Consider the following 17655-nt stretch of genomic DNA (forward strand, 5'->3'; position numbering starts at 1 on the left):
AGTACATATAAAAATAATTCAAATCTTATGTTGTCTTAAATTGAAGACAAAGTTACAAAGCAAAAAGACATGTACCTGATATACCCTGAGACTCTGTTTGCAGGTCACAGTACCACAGCCTGTTCACAGGATCACACCCTTCTCGGATGGACAGCAGGACATATCGACCATCATCCGATACCTGTACAAAATTACAGAATATTAAGGTGATCCATTCTTTGGGGGGAAAAAATAATTAAAAAAAAAACCACACACACAGTTGAAAAGTTAGTTCTAGCAGAAAATTAATGGTAGGCAGTTGAGTAAACAGATGCACTACCAGAACTCAGCAAAAATACTGACCACTTGCATCTCTACATAACTGAAGTACAGTCTGCTGACATTTCAAGAGATCAAAAAACAGCTCTGTTTTTCCCTCCTTTAATTAAAGGATTAAAAGTCTACAATTACTAAGACAAAAGTATCTCAACTAAAGAGAAGGGGTCTAGATGAGTCTGCAGCAAATAAAACTGTAGGATTTTAGAAGGCAAACTAGATTTCTGCTAATTGCTTGTTATACAAAATCATATTAAATTGGAAACTAAATAATGAGACACAGCATTCAGGGGGTTACTCAAGTGGGACTAAGAATTGAGAGGAGATTTTTGATGTGTTTCTCATCAGCATTTAGTTGGAAGGCTATAAAACCAAAAAGGGACTTGGTATTACACTTAAAGCACTGAAGTCTTACAGCACAATAATAAATATTTGCCACTGATGGCATTTTTCTTAACCAGCCAGAGCTACAGAATGAAACGCATAATACTGAAACACAGGTACTGGTACAAAACTCTCACTTCCCTATTACATTCTTCTAATGTAGGAGGCAAAGTATATAAGACTAATACTTGGTGTTCTGACAGCACTGCTTTATTCTTGTAGCTTTTAAAGCGTCATCACCACAATCATCACCACCATCATCACTTCAGAGAGCACAGTCTCACTGAAATACAACAGCTCCTTAAGTGCCAACTTAAACATTTTTGTTGTTGTTGTTCTGCAAGTTTTAAAAATCCCTTGGTCCTGCTGTGGTTATTCGTATGTCCTGCAGAAAGCACTAGGGAAGAATGAGCCAGCTGAGGCACCACAAACTGCCCCGCTTGCCCTGCACTCCTCTGCTGTGCTGCAGCAAAACTGGCAAGTGAAGCCATCGGTTCTCCTGTGCATTCCTTCAAATAAAGGCACGTTCACAACTGGCTTACAGCACAAACCTGATATTTTAGTAGCAGAGAACAGACTCCATATATAAAGCCTGCTGTCAAGAAAAAGAAACATTTTAAAGTCTCTCTCATCTCTCTCTCCCCAATCTATGTGTTCAGATGAAAAAGTTGATGTAAATTCATTATGTCAGACATAAAGAACATCTTAATCTTGTGATCAACTGAATTACCAGGCTTCTATTGAATTACAGTAAACCAAAGAGAACCCTCCTACACCAATTAAAAACTTCATATAGTGCAAACTAAATTTCATGAGGTTCCAGAAAAAGATGAGGCAGTCACATCTGCTGATGTAGGTGTTCAGCTAATCAAGTAGACACCAACGTCCAAATCTAATGCTAAATTGTACAATAAGGGTGACAACAAGATCACATCTGCCTGTCTTTCTAAAGACTCAAGGGTGCTAACAGTGGTTTTGGCCAAACAAGTCTTCTGAGTTTGTTGTGAGGATAAAGCAAAATCTTTGAACTTGAACTTCCGAAGTTCTTTATCAAGATATTAATTCCATAAAAAAAGAAATGCTGCCTCCACTGCACGAGAACGTCTCCTTATTAGGCTTCCTTCCTCTGGCAGTGCCAAAAGCGCTGGTATATGAATCTTTCAACATCCCAGATATGCTAAATAGCGACTTCATTCAGCTCAACCTTCCAGGATACTTGATCACCTTTAGATCCCTAAAGGCTGCCTCTGCTCACAGTGCTGATTTTTAATTCCCAGGTCACTAAATCACAAGTAGAGACTGGTCTACAATCTTCTCTGCTAGAGAGGCAGAGCTCCGGAGCCCTGATTTCTAGTTCGGGGCTCAGTTATCCTCGGCTCAACTTTAGGTTTTTGATGTGTCCTTCCCAGGATCTTGCAGGGCTACCTGCTCCGAGTCTGCCTCTCGCAGAGCTAAGACAAGGCTGGCAGTTCAGTCTCCCAGACTCTCCAGAGTCACTCTCAGAGGGACTCTCCGAAAGGCCGACACAGCAGACTCTCTCTCAAGTTTGCACACGATGGCATTAGTTTACCAGCTGTTTCTGTCACAAAATGTCACAAAAGACGACACCTGAGCTGGTGATTTATTTCCTTTGCACACCAGGCCAAATTGAATGTTTCATTTTTGCCATTTTTATTATGTTTACACACAGAAAAAAAAAATCTCAAGGCCGTTATTAAATGAACATTATGAGCTACACCTGTATCATAAATTTTCAGATGAGGTTTCTTGTTTTGCCTCTGCAGGAGGATGCACACATACAATAAAGTGACTTCCAAAACTGTTTCTGCTGTGCACATATAATCTCCAAAGAAAGCTGCTTTCTGCTCAGGCTTCTCCAATGCAGCCTGACAAACACAGCCTGGCAAAGCTTTGGAAACTGCCAGTCTGCGAGGTGAAGGCAGGAAGTGACAGATGGTCAGTTTAAAGCTTCCCTCCCCTGGCCCTGCTCTTCTGAGCACGTTCCAGAACTACCAGATTTTGATGCTTTACTACCAACTCGTGCAGGAAGCTATTTCCTGTCCACACTTTCCTATGACAGTCTCTAATAGAAATGTAAACCGACTGATAGACACAAAGTAGAAATCACATTTTAAAAAATGTATCTTATTCAGGAATTTCAATCACTTGTTAGATTTACTTTGGTTAATATTCATAACACTAATTGTGTTAAACATTTATAACATTAGCTATGCAAAATTAACTTCAGAAGATTTAGACCATCTATATTGCTATTCATACAGATCCACAGTTCTGAGAATGGCAGAAGGAAACTTAGCAGAAGACAGTGCCAAATCTCAGTACGTTAAAGTTAACTAAAACCTAAGCAAAGGTTTCCAAGTTGTCTTCTTACAAAGCATTTTACCAGCAACTAATTACACTATTGAAAAAAAATGTGTACTCAGTCACTCAAGAAAAAACACCTAAGATTTCAAGGGGAGTGAGAACAACATTAAGAAAACAGCTAAGTTAAATATAGCAGGTTGCAAAGTTGAGACATCTTTCCTATCCCTTCCAAGATAATTTATAACTACCTTCCAAAAAAAATCAAAATTAGACAATAATTTTTGAAAGATGCATCCTCACTTTTGCTAGGTTTCAGTTTTAATTAAATTAGTTATTGCTGCAAGATGCTTAAATGACCTCCAAAAGCATTATGTCTCATCTTGGTAGATCCAGCTTGTCTTGTCTGACTTGTCTTGGTCCACAGCAATGTTTTTGATATATTCTTTTCCTCTCCTCACCAACCAAGCATTTACCAATGCTTGCAAAGCATTACCAGTGAGTGCTGCATACTCATATAAATTTGTGTTAAACTCAGCATATGATGCGTAAAAGCCCTTCAGTCGTGGTTAAAACCCACCAAATGCACTTAATGTTGTGAATTAATGGTTAAAAGAAGCCTCTATGCTTTATCCAATAAATAAAACTTATTTGGAAATTTCTATTGCTGTTGCAAGGGCAATTCAAAACTACTGATGACAAGAAATTTGAGCGCATCTAATGGGTTTTCCCCATTCCCAGATGGCCTAGTGAAGAGCTGATAGCTGCTTATGTTGAGTTTGAAGTGGGAATTCCCAAAGCACGCTGCTGGCGGGATGCCCATTAGATCCATCACTATTGCTGTTCTTACATCAGTGAGTTCTAAAACCCAAAGGAATTTGACAGAAGCAGGACACAACACCAACTGCAGCACACTAAAATGTTTAATATTACATTGCAGAGTTAGACACCCACATTGCAAAGGTAGAGCTTGATGAGCAAAACTTTGGCAGCTTCAGCTTCACCAGCCTGCATGTTCTCCACCTCTAGCTCTCCCTTCTGCTGTTGGTACTTGCACCCTCCCAGGTCTCAGTTCAGTGAGCAGCTGCACGAACCTCTGAGCTGACACTGCAGCAAGCAGATGGAAACAGGAATAATATAGACTGAGACTGCTTAAGGCAGCTTGGACAGTGCTGCTGACACATGTTTAAGCATGGCCTGAACGCTACTGACTTTTCTACATCGCCAACAGACGAGAGTCAGGGTTTCAAAATGGAAAGAAACACTGCTTCCTTGCTATTATTTGGCTTAGACATAGCTCTATGTTCTTCATGAGCTTCCCTTGGCCCATGAAGTTGCAAGTTCAAATTTCTCACCAGTATCTCACTCAAGTCTCATAACGCTTTCATGGTTCAACATAAGACAGCCAGCTGTAGTTCAGGAACCGACAGCTTGGATCAGAAATAAGTTCTCCCGGTTTCCCAAATCCAACTGAAATGGAAACCTCTCAAGAATTTCTGAGACAGATCTGGAACACTGCTCAGTACAAATTTCTCTCAATAAGGTGATTTCTATCACTTCAAACAGTATACACTGCTAAAAGATAAGACAGTTCTACAGCAATTAAACATCTCAAAACCTCCGACATGTTCTGTCAAAATAGGTCAGGGAAAAACCCTGCAGTCAAGCTCCTGAATACTTAAGCGCTTTTCAAAGAATTCAGCAGAATCATGATCATACCGGCACAACACAGCATCAGTCTGTAACCGGGCAGAGGTAGAGCAGGCACCACCACAGGAACCCTGAACAGAGCTCGGGAACATTTCAGAGAGTTAATGCTGGCATACAGGATGCAGCCGTGTTGCTGTTCTGCAGCCAAGTGGCAGTTTGAAGGGATTAGATCTGTTATTTCTGGAACAGTCACTGTGACCATGTTTAGACCTTACAAATAAGTACTAGTATGACAGCACTGCTCACAAGTACTATTTTGTTTAATATTTCAAGGATCAAATCCTTTTAAGTTTTTAAGTTTTCTCTGTAAAGGTTCTACTTTTTAGTGGCTGACTTTTTCTGTTAGCAATTTCTTTTCAATTTTACCTGTCCCTTCCCTTTCCATTAAGAGTAATCTCTGCTTAAAGAAGTGTTCATAGACGCTAAGGTTTACCTGTAACTTGAATAGATTTATGAATAACAAAAGAAGAAAAAAATAGTCTAAACAGTGTGTACAAGTTAAAAGGGATTTTCCAACTAATGTTTCTTTACAAAATATTCTTAAGTCATTATGCAAATAATATAAGGAGCCAAAATGAGTTGCGCTTTCTGCATTCATAGTGCAGTAACACTCTGTGAGATCCACAAAAAAAAACCCTGATATTAAATATTTTGTCTACTACCAACATATTTCAGACCAGAGTTTCATGCATAATTCAAAAATGCACAAACAGAAGACTGGAGGTTTTTCAAACTTCCTGGCTTTACACATTATTAATCAGCTAAAACATCTATGAGAGATGTTAAAGTGCTTTGTTTCTAAGTAAAGAGGTATGACAGCACTCCCAGTAACTATTAATGTTAGTGCTTTGAATACCACCTGGAAGCAACCCCTGTTAAGACTTAGGATAGCAAAGAGCTCTTTTAGCTCACGAACAAGATCTTTTGAATGATGATATTAAGACAACTATGCATTTTAGAGAACATGCTGTATTTGGTCAGATGGGGAGATAAGATAAATCGTCCTCTCTAACTCCAGACATTATCACTATTATAATCCACATCCTGATGTTCATCTGTGGTTATTTTACAAACTACTGCTCTTCACAGAGCAGTGTCCTCTGAATATCAAATAAGGTAATTGCCATTGCCATCTAATGCATTTATAATGAAACTGAGCAAACAAATCAGAGATTCCATGTGGAGCCAAATGGTCATATCAGGAACTGGATTCTGTGTACTCAGAAAGTAGTCAAAGGAAGATAGAGCCTCCTGAGAAAGTGAGATGCACGGCAAAAAAGATTCTAGGCTGAAAACCTCGTAGCACCAGTAAGCTACATTTTAACCTTGTGCCATCTCATTATATGCTATGCATAAAGCAGTTTTAAACCACCTGGAGTGACTGACCAGGAATCGATTTCTTTAAAACGTTCATTTGAAGGTTGTTCCCAGCCACCACTGGGACCAATGCTAGTTGTTACTTCCCAAATTTTAAATGTGTGCCACAGTGAATGTGAACACAGCTGGGCCCGGGAGAACCTACCTGCAAGGGGACATTTTGGACTGATGAAGGAATTACCTACGTTACATTGCTTATGAGTATTTTAAAGCTTCTTATCAAACAAGTAAAATAAAACCCTGAACAAAAACATCCCTTCTACAAAAGGGAAAAATAAAAAAAAAAGTCAGAGCATTTGGTCAGCAAAAGATGAGAACAATTATGCTGTCTAAACAGCTCCAAGTGCCCTAACGTCACAGATGTGACGGATGTGCCCCTGCCACTAAGTTCTGCTTGCGCAATGACAGAGTCAACAACCCACTTACCTCCCAGCATTTCAAAGTCCACTTTTATTAGCTCGCTCTTACTAAACTCATTACTACTAAAAAACAAAGCTTTTCTCCTTCCTAGATAATGGAACAATTCTTCATTAGGTAAAGTGACTTTGTTTTTTAAAAAAATGTGTATAAAACTATGATCTAAAATTACCTGTTGAGTGGTGTACAAAACCACTTTAGCTGTATGGAGCAACTAGCACTTTTTTATGTGCTAGAAGTCTTTTGGGAAGACCAGGATTGGTGCAACCTCTTGGTCTCTTTGCACAGTCCAGGCCCCCAAAGGTGACACTCCATGACCAAAAACGATTCTTGTCTTCTATTTGCAGCATTATATCAGTAATGATGATTTCAAAAGACCTAATTATGGGTGATCATTGATATGCAGGATTTCAGCCCCAAGAAAAACTACTTACTACATTTTAAAGAGCCAGACTGACCTATGGTATGCACTGTATGACCTGTTATATGTTAACAGGAAGCTGGCATGCTCTCTCCCTCCACCCTCCAGGTTAGAGAAATTGTTCTGGAGACTAACTCAATTCCCTGGACATTAATTCAATTCTTCATTTTCAGATGTGTTTTCATTCTTGGATACCAAATACAATAAATGAAGGAGAATATGCTGGTATAAAGAACATCCCTATTTTTCCGAGCCTCTGCTAGGCCTGTGGTTCAAGGAAACCTACCAGAACCAGAGAACTGGGATTTTGACCCTGGATCATCATGATTACAACCATTCCAAGTGGAACAAGGACATTTGGAGAGCCTTGTTCAGAACCATAAACAGCCATTTGCACGTGCATGTTTGCCTACGATACCTTTCCTAAATCTAGCAGAGCAAAACTACCGGGCTCCTGAGATGACAACCTGTATACATCACACAAGTTACCTGCTGGGACATTCAGCTTGCTTTTTTGTGCACTGCAAGCTAAGCCCCAAAGCAGCAGGATATAGCTTTGCTCTATAAGAGATTAACTTCTCCTTCAGCCTCACTTACAGCCAGAAAGATTGCCTAGGTGGTGGTAAAACTCTCCAGACCTATTGCCAGGGCTAAAGGAAAATATCTGTAGCGCTACTCCTTCAAATTCAACCTTGAACAAGATCACACATGATTTTACAAAATCAAACAAAACACAGCCCACAGCCTTGTTTTGTTCAGTGAGTCTCGCCTGAGCAAACTAGAAGTGCTTTGAGGCCTCTGCCGGCATCCTGCTTATTCTTCCCCCACGGATGCTGCGCTTCCACGTCTGGCAGAGCTTGTTCCTCTGAGCTCTGAATTTCATTTCCAAGATCGCCTCCCTCGTTGTGAATTGCCTATGTCAACTGACAGCTCTAAACTTTTCTGATCAATTCAGAAATTGTGCCTAGTGTGTTAGACAACATAAAATTATGCGTTATTTTAGCACTGACATGGGAAGACTTTTGTTTTTTTTTTTTATCCTCTCTTCTTTTATTCCTATTTACTTTCCTGCCACTTTTAACACCAGCAGCTGTGAAAGGCTCTTACTAAGCTTATTAACTTTGAGAGAAACAGCCTTACCGTGAAAGAGATATATGCTCTACGAGTGCAGAGAGGAAGCAAGAAGATGCCACAGAGAGGTGGAAGCCAAGAACACTCCTCCTGCAGAGAGCAGCTGAGACATTGCAAAGGTTTGAAGGATCTTCATACCAGACTGCCCTCTACTGGGGCGTTATTCAAACAGGTTCCACCCCTGCTTCTTCCCAACTCCCCATCTGACCAAAAAACATATATTTTCTAGACTAATGAAGAGATTTGATGGCTGCTTCTTCTAAAATGATCTATGATCTAGTATAAAGTCTGAACCATTTTTTCCTCCTAAGCAATGCATTCAAGTGAGGAGCTGGAAATATATCCACATTTCTGTGCCAAAACCATTTTCAGCATCACAGATTTTGTTCAAATCAAGCTACTATTGCTGGTGAATGAGTAATGAGGCAAAAAAAAAAGGCTGCTTTATTGTGTGTTGTCTTGTAAATGTATTAAACTGACAAAATTTTATTCTACCCTCTTTTCTCCTAATCAGTGACCCACTTTCTTCTCTGCTATCTGCACTGGGTCAGGGACTATTTATTTTGTGAAGTATTAAGAACCATATCATTACTTTTGCTGTCTCTCAAGATCTCCTCTTTTAGGACGCTTTTCACCTCATCTCCTCTTTACCCCACAGTTGTCAGACCTGCAATTTCTGCCTTAAATCTGAGTGTGGAAATGGAAGTTCTGTCCATACCATAAAGGTTTCACAGTTCATATTAAACTACCCATATAATTGTCTTCACTGGAGCTGGTATAAAATATATGAGATATCCATCTTTTTCTGCTAATTTGGGCTCCATATAATAAAAATGTTTGCTTATTAGCATGCCTGGAATACAAGTGAGCAGACTTTCATAGAATGTTGAGCTGTGCAAAGTCATATTTTGAAACCAGTGGCAGCATATCAACAAAAGAATATCTAACAGCAAAGCCACTAAGCCATATCGTTTGACTTTTTTTATTATTATTAAAATCCTTTTAACTTTTCCAATTACTCTGTGGTCTTCCACTCTTTCAAACTCTACTTTAAAAAATGACCAGAAAACTCATCTGTATGGCCTAAAGAGAGAGTGTTGACCTATTCCACAAGGGCAAAACCACATTTTTAATTGCAAGTTGTTCATGTTTTTTTTTTTTCTCTCTTAAATCGCAAAACACTTTTTTTTTTTTCCCTGACCATTAAAATCCCTCTTTCATTAATATCAGGATTCATAAAGCCACATTTTACAGCTGGATCTCACTGGATAGTCCCAGGGTACTATCAGCTGTTTTAAAGTACTTTCACTTAGGCAAACTTGTAATTATTTATCAAGGTGCATCTTTGCCTTACCAATCCGTTTTTAATCAAAGAAACATTTCTTCTTAGATTATCTAGGAGGCTATAGCTCCTAGAGGTGAAGGAAACAGTCACAGGAAGCTATGTAATTAAGTTTATTAAACAACAATCCACAGTAGTGACGTGTTTCTCCATTTACTACCATCCCTCCTTTCCCACCGAATTGTTTTCTACTCATGGGGTGTTTCAACTAAGGTGACTTTGAAGCTGGTAGATGCCCCGCATTATATAATTATTCTATTCTCTTCCCACTCTAACTTTTTTTCATTATTTAATATAAAGGCTGTATGATTTCATCAATCCCATAAAAATTACCCAAGACATTTCACAACAACAACAACAAAAAGTCACTTCTTTATGTTTAAGCTTGTCTCAAGATTTTTGTTTGCAGTGAGGAGTCAGGAGATACAAGACTGCTGCTCCTCTGTGCCCTGGCCAGGCTAACTTTTTGCACTGAATTATGAAATCTCTTCCTCCTCACATCCACTTCTGCATTTCTGATCTTGAAATGCTCCAGACGTCGCTTCATCAACACGGGCACGTGAAGGCTGTCAATGTGCAAACGTGTTAACCGAGGGCTTGCTAAACAAGACCCTACCATGGAAGCCAAGCATACCTCTCCATCTAGTCTGAGACCACTTTCCAGGTGATTTAGTACCTTCCAAGACTGCAAAGCTTCACGGTCCTAAAAAGCTGTATAGTCTAACGAATTAGACAATAATATTCTTCCCTCAAGGAAAATGAATTTTCCTTCACAACATCTGGAATGCAGCTCATGACACTACAAGCAGTAATATGCATCGCTTGCGTGAATCAGTGGACACATCACTACACAACATCTTTCACCAACAGAAAAAAAAAGCAGTACATTAATTTATGGAGAGGGAGAAAAATAAGGATAATGGTTTCCAAATAGCATTGTTATTGCCAGTTTAACCATTTGCAAGCTTACAGTAATGCTCAGGTGGGATGGAACCTGTCTTTCTTAAATAGATAACATAAAAAGATTCTTTCTATCTATAGGTTCCATGACTAAATTGATCTGTAAAAAGAAAAGACTCCTAAGCAAAGAGACTGCATGGAGTTTCACTTTCTGGTCCACTGATTTTTAATTTGACTGCTAAAATTCCTCAATGAATCAAATGAATCTTTACTTTCTGTCAGCCCAAAGAAAATTAAACCCAAATATTTTTATGGGTTGACGTGTTGAGAAGTGGGGCTGGGTTCATAAACACATTTTTAAAAAGACACTCTTCAAAACAAGGAGTTATTGGAATTGAATACACCAATCCACATTTACCACAAATATCAGGCCAAAAGAGACTCTATATACAGGCAAAAACATACTGATTAAACATGATAGCCAGAAGAGCGCAAAAAAAATTTCCAAGAGGATACTATCCTTAGGAAAAACATCAGCTGCTTTATAAATACAAACATCACTCAACAAAGCTCTGTTAAACCTAGTAAGAAGGGCAAAACATACATTAGCTACAAACCTCAGGGTCTTCTGATTAATTAATAAAAGTCAGAAGACAGTATGGGTACCTATCACTAAGATTCCCTGGAACATTCCAGAATATACTTGTGAATTACAAGTAAGCTCAAGAAATCAATTCCAGCAGTTTCCTGTTCCATCCCTGGCATCACAGTATGCTCCACATTTGTGCCAGTACTGAGGAACTTAAGAATCTTCACCTGAGCACACAGTAATAACAGAGACCGCAATCTATATTCTCCATATAAGTAAAATGGACATATTTTCTTTTTCATATACAGATACATTTTATTTTCAGGGAAGATACTGCAAAAATAAATAGTGGCTGAATATTCAGACATTCTTATTAATGTGATAAGCTCTTTGTGCAGGAAATGGAGGCTGGAGCTCAACACTCACTAAGAAGAAAACAGAATACTGAAAAATAATCCCTGCCTATACTGGAATTTACATCGGGCTTTGCCCCAAAAGAAGAAAAAAACAAAAAAAATCTGATTATGTCATTACAGATAACGGTTCATTTAAAGCAGAAGAGTCTTAATTTCAGCAATTTTTACTTGGTGACTCTTAGTTCAATGATTAACTCTCTAAAACTAATAAAAAGCGTTATTTTAACAAAATGTTCTCACCTCATACCCACTGTCAGCTGTTAGAATCTGATAAACAAAACAAAATACAAAAATCCTCAGAATATGCCATTGACAAGCTTCAGGAATTGCACCATACCTCAGCTCCTCCCATCCATTTTGGTTCATCAGGAAATTCAGCACACAGGATATCTTCCGACTGGCTCGTTCCCAACACATGGTAATGCAACTTTTGGTGGAGATTAGTGGAGGTCTCAGTACCTAGGGAAATACAAATGTTTAAATTGATTAGTTCTCAAAAAAACCCACCATCACCACAACGAAACAATCCCCCCCCCAAACTTCCCCTTCTTCCCTCCCAACAATATCCCTCACAAACTTCTTGCATACAAGAGGAGTCATTTAGCAGGCAGAACTATGACTAATCCGAGTCTTCCAACATTTTGACTTTGACACAGGACATCAACAAAACCATCCAAACCAAAACTCCAAACCACAAGGCAAAAGAGTCCAAATAGCCTTTCTATTTATTGCAGGCAAGACAATCTTTAAATGTGAGGCTTTGACATTTTACACTTCACTTTCCAAAAATACTAAACAAGCAAACAAAAACAATCCCCCCATCCAGTCTTTAATGATATTTCCATCTCACATGGGGCAATTAAGGGGAATGAAACTTATTGCTAATTAACAATCATACACATACATATTTCCATTTGGTAAAAATCAAAGAGGTGTTTGAAAATGCTGCATGAAACTCTTCTTGATTTTGGGGTTTGTTCTTGCAACACTTTCCACTGCAATACTTCAGCTTCTGAACCACAAACACATTTGACGGTAAGTAACACAAATTAATGTCTGGTTTGTGAGTTTTGTAAAAACATAGTTTGCAAGAGTAAATACAGGGCTAAAGCCTACGCTGACTTCAAGGTTTAAACACATAGCAGAGCTCCATTAAAATACAAACAAACAAATAGAAACTTTTCAGCATCACTGCCTTCTTAACTTGCTGCTAAATTCCTTCCCTAATGATGCTCCCCCAGTAAAATATTCTCCTTCCTGTGCTACTCCCTAAGTTTTCCCAGCACAAGCGTTTGGAATTGCTATGCAGTGAAGCACAGGTGAATAATCTGGTCGCGCAACAACAACCCTCCCCTGTGTCCCAGGGAGTTCTTCCTCAGATCAACTTCCCAAGCCAACTGACCTGCAAGTTCGCAAAGGGCACAGATCCAAGTCAACTGACACCGAACATTCACTTCCAGCCAACAACACTGAACTTTGTTATACCAATTTATAGAGGAAAAAGTATTCTGTATTCACAAACCACTACTTACCATCACTTTTTCCATCTTGTTTTGGATAGCAGTTATAGAACATGCCTTTTCCATCATGGGTCCATGCCATGCAACTGAATTTAACTCTCTCCAAAGTATCTGGAAGATCCTCAGGACCTTCCACTTTCATGAACTTTATAGTAACCCAGTCAGAACCACTAGAACTCAGGCCATACGCAAAGTATTCACCATCTTCACTGAAGGCATAACCTGGGAAATCAGAACCAAATCAGAAGTAAGAAACCACACAAGAAATCAGCATTTTCAAAAAGTGTTGGTTATAATGCCTCACAGCTTTTCAGAGTATACTACATGCTAGCCAAATCCCAAGGGACAGGAGAAAGTGGGAAGCAGTTAAAAGAACTGTTATTATTGATCACTGATAGGAGAGGTTTTATTTTCTAAAGTAAAATGTACTTTTACTATTACTTGGATTTCACAGCACTTTTCCAAATACTCTGTAGATTTTTCAGACAGTTCACATACCTGAGTTTAGGCAGGCATATTCAGGAAATACCATTAGCAAAACTGCTTATGCCCAATATTTGAATTATGACTTGAATAACAATTCTGCTCTCTGAGTCTGTGAGCAAGTAGAGACTAAAAATGCACAAAGGTTGGGGCCACAAAGCAGGACTCTTAAGAAGATAAGTAACACTACCAAAGTAGTAAACATGAGTTGCAATGAAGGCAATGTATCCTCAAATAAAGCAGCTGCTACTCCAGTACAGGAGTCACTGAAATCTAGACCCTACAAAGGCATGAATCAGTGGCAACATCTACTGTCAAGAAGTTCTTGCAGTATGAAAGAACATGTTCTGTTCTGTCAAGTTTTGGACTTGACTCCCACTGCCTTCATTTCCCCTCATTCTTGTACTTGGAAAGCCAATCCATACTCAACCTTTATTCCCTCTCTCCATGACACTTCATGTTATTATTATGTTGCAGTCTCTGTCACACCCCTGCTAAGTTGTCCCTTTTCCAAACTGATGGGTCCTGGCACCCTTGGTTGTTCCTGACCTTCGCTCTATTCATTTAATGAAACATTTAATTATTCCTGTTGTCCTTCTCCAAATCATACCCTGAGCTGACAGGACCAGAACCAGATACAATGTTCAGTGCTACTCTGTAAAATCCTGGGTTGCCAACATAACCATGTTTTCTGTTTTGCTCTCTCTTTCTTTCTAATCATTTCTGACATTCAGTATGTTTATTAGCTACTACTGAGAAACAAGCTGACATCTTCATAGAACCATCTATCATAAACCTGAGAATTGTTCCCAAGCTGCAATGGTCAGCTGGGAATCTATTTCTCCACAAATTAAGCTTGGAGTGTTTGTCTCCTGTGTGACATTTAATTTATCTGCACTGACTTGAACCTGTTGATTGATTGCACACTCAGTTTTTGCAATCCTTCCCAACCAGTCTTTGGCCTTTACTCGAATAATTTTGTGCCACCACTAAACTCTGCAACCTCATTAATCACTCCCTCTTCTGTATCATTTATGAACATACTGAACAGCACAAGTACCAGCATTGACCCTGGATGAACTCCACTGGTGATTTCTACTTGAGAGCTGATCAGTTATTTCTGTCCCTGCCTTTTAATCAACTATTTATCAAAACAACTTTCCTTCTTGTTTCAAGTTTCTCTAAATGCATTTGCAAAGTTACTTTGTTGCAAACTTCTTAGAAATTGAGCAAGATTATACAAATTCAGTCATTCATATGCACCCTGTAAGGCAAGATTTACCTCTGAAAAAGTCATACTGATTCTTTTTAACTAGACCATACTAGATATTTTTAGCTAGATCACATCATAGAGCCATGTTACCACAAAAAGATAGCAAGGAGTGGAGAAAAGGACAGCTAACATGAGTTAAAGCCCTCATGAACAGTAGTCATTTTGACAACGTAACACTATACTCCTTCAGTGTCTCCTTCTTCAACTTGCTGACTTTTATTTAAAATGCAAACTGAATTTCAAGTGAATTAGTCAACACCAACATATAAAACCTCTCTCCGAGCTAAGAGCAGCCTCAAAATTAGTCCATGTTTCAGTGGAAACCTGTTCCGCCATTGCAAAAATCATGAACTATGTGAAAAAGAGACCAAGAAACTGAACCAAGTTAATTGTGAACATAATTGAAGGTTTAGAAGTTCTTCACAAATCTACCTATGGTTATCATGACTATTTGGATATAAACAAGCCACTGTAACCATACTTTGATAGGTGAAGAGTTGCAAACCATTTTCAACTTCTGCTGAAGACCCAGGCTTGTTCAGTAGGAATTTCTTTCTCACCAACCTCGTAAAGCCACAGTGCCATCATCAGAAAGCTTATTTGGATCAAGAAAAACTTTGGCATCAGCATCCAAGGAATCTTGCACATATAATACTCGTTGGTTCTGCAATCCTGTATTGTAAAAGTGAAAATACCTGCAAGAACAGAGGAGGGCAAAGAGAGTAGGAAGAATCTGATTTTCAGTTAGGCAAGCAACATGTGTGCAAAACTATCAAGAAACCAGTAACGGTCAGACAAATATGCAAGGGGAAAATAAGCTCCACAAGAGGGTAGGAATCATGACTTCCCTTAGGGCTATCAGGGAATTTACCTCTGAAGGTGCTTCCCCCTTTACCTTAGCACAGAGGAAGCTGAGACAGAAGGGAGGAGCCTTATCTCAACACAATATAGACTGTATAGGAAATATCACAGCATGGATGTAAAACGTCCTGACCACAAATAAAAGCTGGATTTGCTACAATGTATTTCAAACAAAGTTCTAAATATTCCATAAACTCCATGCAACCATTACAAAGCTCTTACAACCTTAGTGTTTCTTTATTATAAGCTCTTCTACAAGGTTATTTGATTTAGTTAACCTTCATTATTCTGCTTATAAGGAAGAAAGGAAGATCAGAACACAAGAAGGCAATACACCTGGGAATTAGAGCTACTCCAGCACCTTTTGTTCTAAACCACACAGTCTTATACTAACATTGGCTTAAACAGCTACCTTTTCTACTTTCCAATAAATTATATCTACATTTATTCTTCTAACTACTGGTTACTTTTAAGTTGATTCAAGTTCATCACCATCTACAAAGACATTCCTCACGTACCTTTTTCCTTTCTTGAAGTGGCAACTGTACTTTGGATAGTCGTAAAGCTCCGTCATTCGTTCTTTGAATAACCCTCTGACAGGACATTGCTCGAGGAAGGGTACCGTAAGCTTGTTCTGAGCCTCCACAAACGCCTAAAAGAAAACAAGCCCCCAAAGAAGTAAGAACTCAAGCTGAAACTCATATATCCTAGAGGAAACATTATTTTCTGATTCAGTGCATCACAGACATCTCTCCTCCACCCCCCAAGCTGCATAACATCACACCAGAAGAGTGCCAAATACTTACTTCACTATGTTACAAAATTCTAATGAGACTCTGATCTGATCTTATATCCCTCGTAACTTCCTTCCAGGACACACAGATGACAAATGAGTGGTCAGGCCAAAAACAAAACATATTCTTGCATTCTCTATCAAAAAATCCCCAAAGCTCTTGCTTTCAAAAACTGTCCTTATATTTGCAGAAGTGTCATCTATAAAACTAGCTTACTAACTTAACTGCATCATTTATATCACAGTAAATATATTATGCTGCAATACTCCACTATGAATAAACCAGAAAGAGGCAGGAACACAGAAAGGGAGTCCATTTTGCGCCCAAAAAAAGACCATCACAGGAGCTGTGAAGCGCTAGAAGATGATATCAAATTCCACATGCACCATGTGCTCAGCCTATTCACATAGGACATAGGGCTAGTCCCAGGCAGCATTTCTTGGACAGGCCAAAATACAGGACTTTGCCAGTAGCGAAGTATGTTTTTACTGTCCATAGGTCAATTTTCAGTTACAAAAGACAAGAATATCTAACCTATGTCAAGAATCTGGTTTCTTAAAGATCACCCTACCTCTCAGTCAGAAACACTTAACTAAAATGGCCAAAAACATTCCAGCTGTTTGTAAGAGCTTACCATTTCAACAGCATGGACAGAAAACCTGTACAACATTGGTTCTTCAGTATCTCTGTTTAGAGCGCCGAGCATCAGTACCTGAGCATCTTAAAATAACAGCTGTCAACCACAGCAGAGGGAGAGGCTGCTTTGCTGTTTCCATTAGAAAGTAGAAAGGCCAGGACACTCACTACAGCAGAGCCAGCTTTAGCAGTGACGGTTGCAGTATCACTCTCAGAACGCAGAGAGGTATCACAAAAAGGTACCAAGGCCTCCAGCCTAAAACCCAGCTCTGATCTCCTGCTTAAACATGTTCATCCCCACACTCTCTTTAAAGGGGGGTTGTTCCTACCAGTCCTGACCACATTGCACAACTGCGCTGTCTCCACCTCTTGCCTCACTGACACAGCAGTATATACCCGAAAGCTGTATACCAAGTTGTATTTTCAGACACTTGTCATGCTGAAAGGTAAATGAGAAAGTGCATTAATTATTATCCATCTTCAGCTGAGAGGCATTTGTTCATGTTTAACAAAGCATACAGAAACTCGTAAGCTTTAAACACCTAATCCAAAACTAGTAATGCTCCAAGAGCACTTTCCCATATGACGAAACATTCGTTCAGTAACTTGTGTACTGGTTATGCCAAGTCACCATTCAAGGATGATGCAAGAAAACAACTCCATGGCCAAAAAGAAAAAGATGCTGAAAGGTAACAGTGAGAATATCTGGAGCTTTACTCAAAGCTGGACTCCATGCATCAGTGCAGAACAAATCTGGAAACAAT

The 17655-nt window shown here is 39.1% G+C and overlaps 1 protein-coding gene across 2 annotated transcripts in view; it reads right to left on the reverse strand.

Annotated features, from left to right (window-relative positions):
- Positions 1–17655, reverse strand: part of PREP (prolyl endopeptidase) — a 322394-nt gene that overhangs the window by 73265 nt on the left and 231474 nt on the right. For both annotated transcript variants that reach the window (XM_088538295.1, XM_088538287.1), the window contains exons 3-7: positions 15980–16113; positions 15165–15295; positions 12857–13066; positions 11662–11783; positions 76–181 (exon numbers count right to left, since the gene is read on the reverse strand). In XM_088538295.1, the coding sequence (XP_088394421.1) occupies positions 76–181; positions 11662–11783; positions 12857–13066; positions 15165–15295; positions 15980–16035 (625 nt within the window). In that variant the 5' untranslated portion in view covers positions 16036–16113. The remainder of the gene's footprint in view (positions 1–75; positions 182–11661; positions 11784–12856; positions 13067–15164; positions 15296–15979; positions 16114–17655) is intronic.

This window comes from Tinamus guttatus, unplaced genomic scaffold, assembly GCF_059628265.1.
Source record: "Tinamus guttatus ecotype Peru unplaced genomic scaffold, ASM5962826v1 Tinamus_guttatus_pri_ptg000046l, whole genome shotgun sequence".
NCBI lineage: Eukaryota > Metazoa > Chordata > Aves > Tinamiformes > Tinamidae > Tinamus > Tinamus guttatus.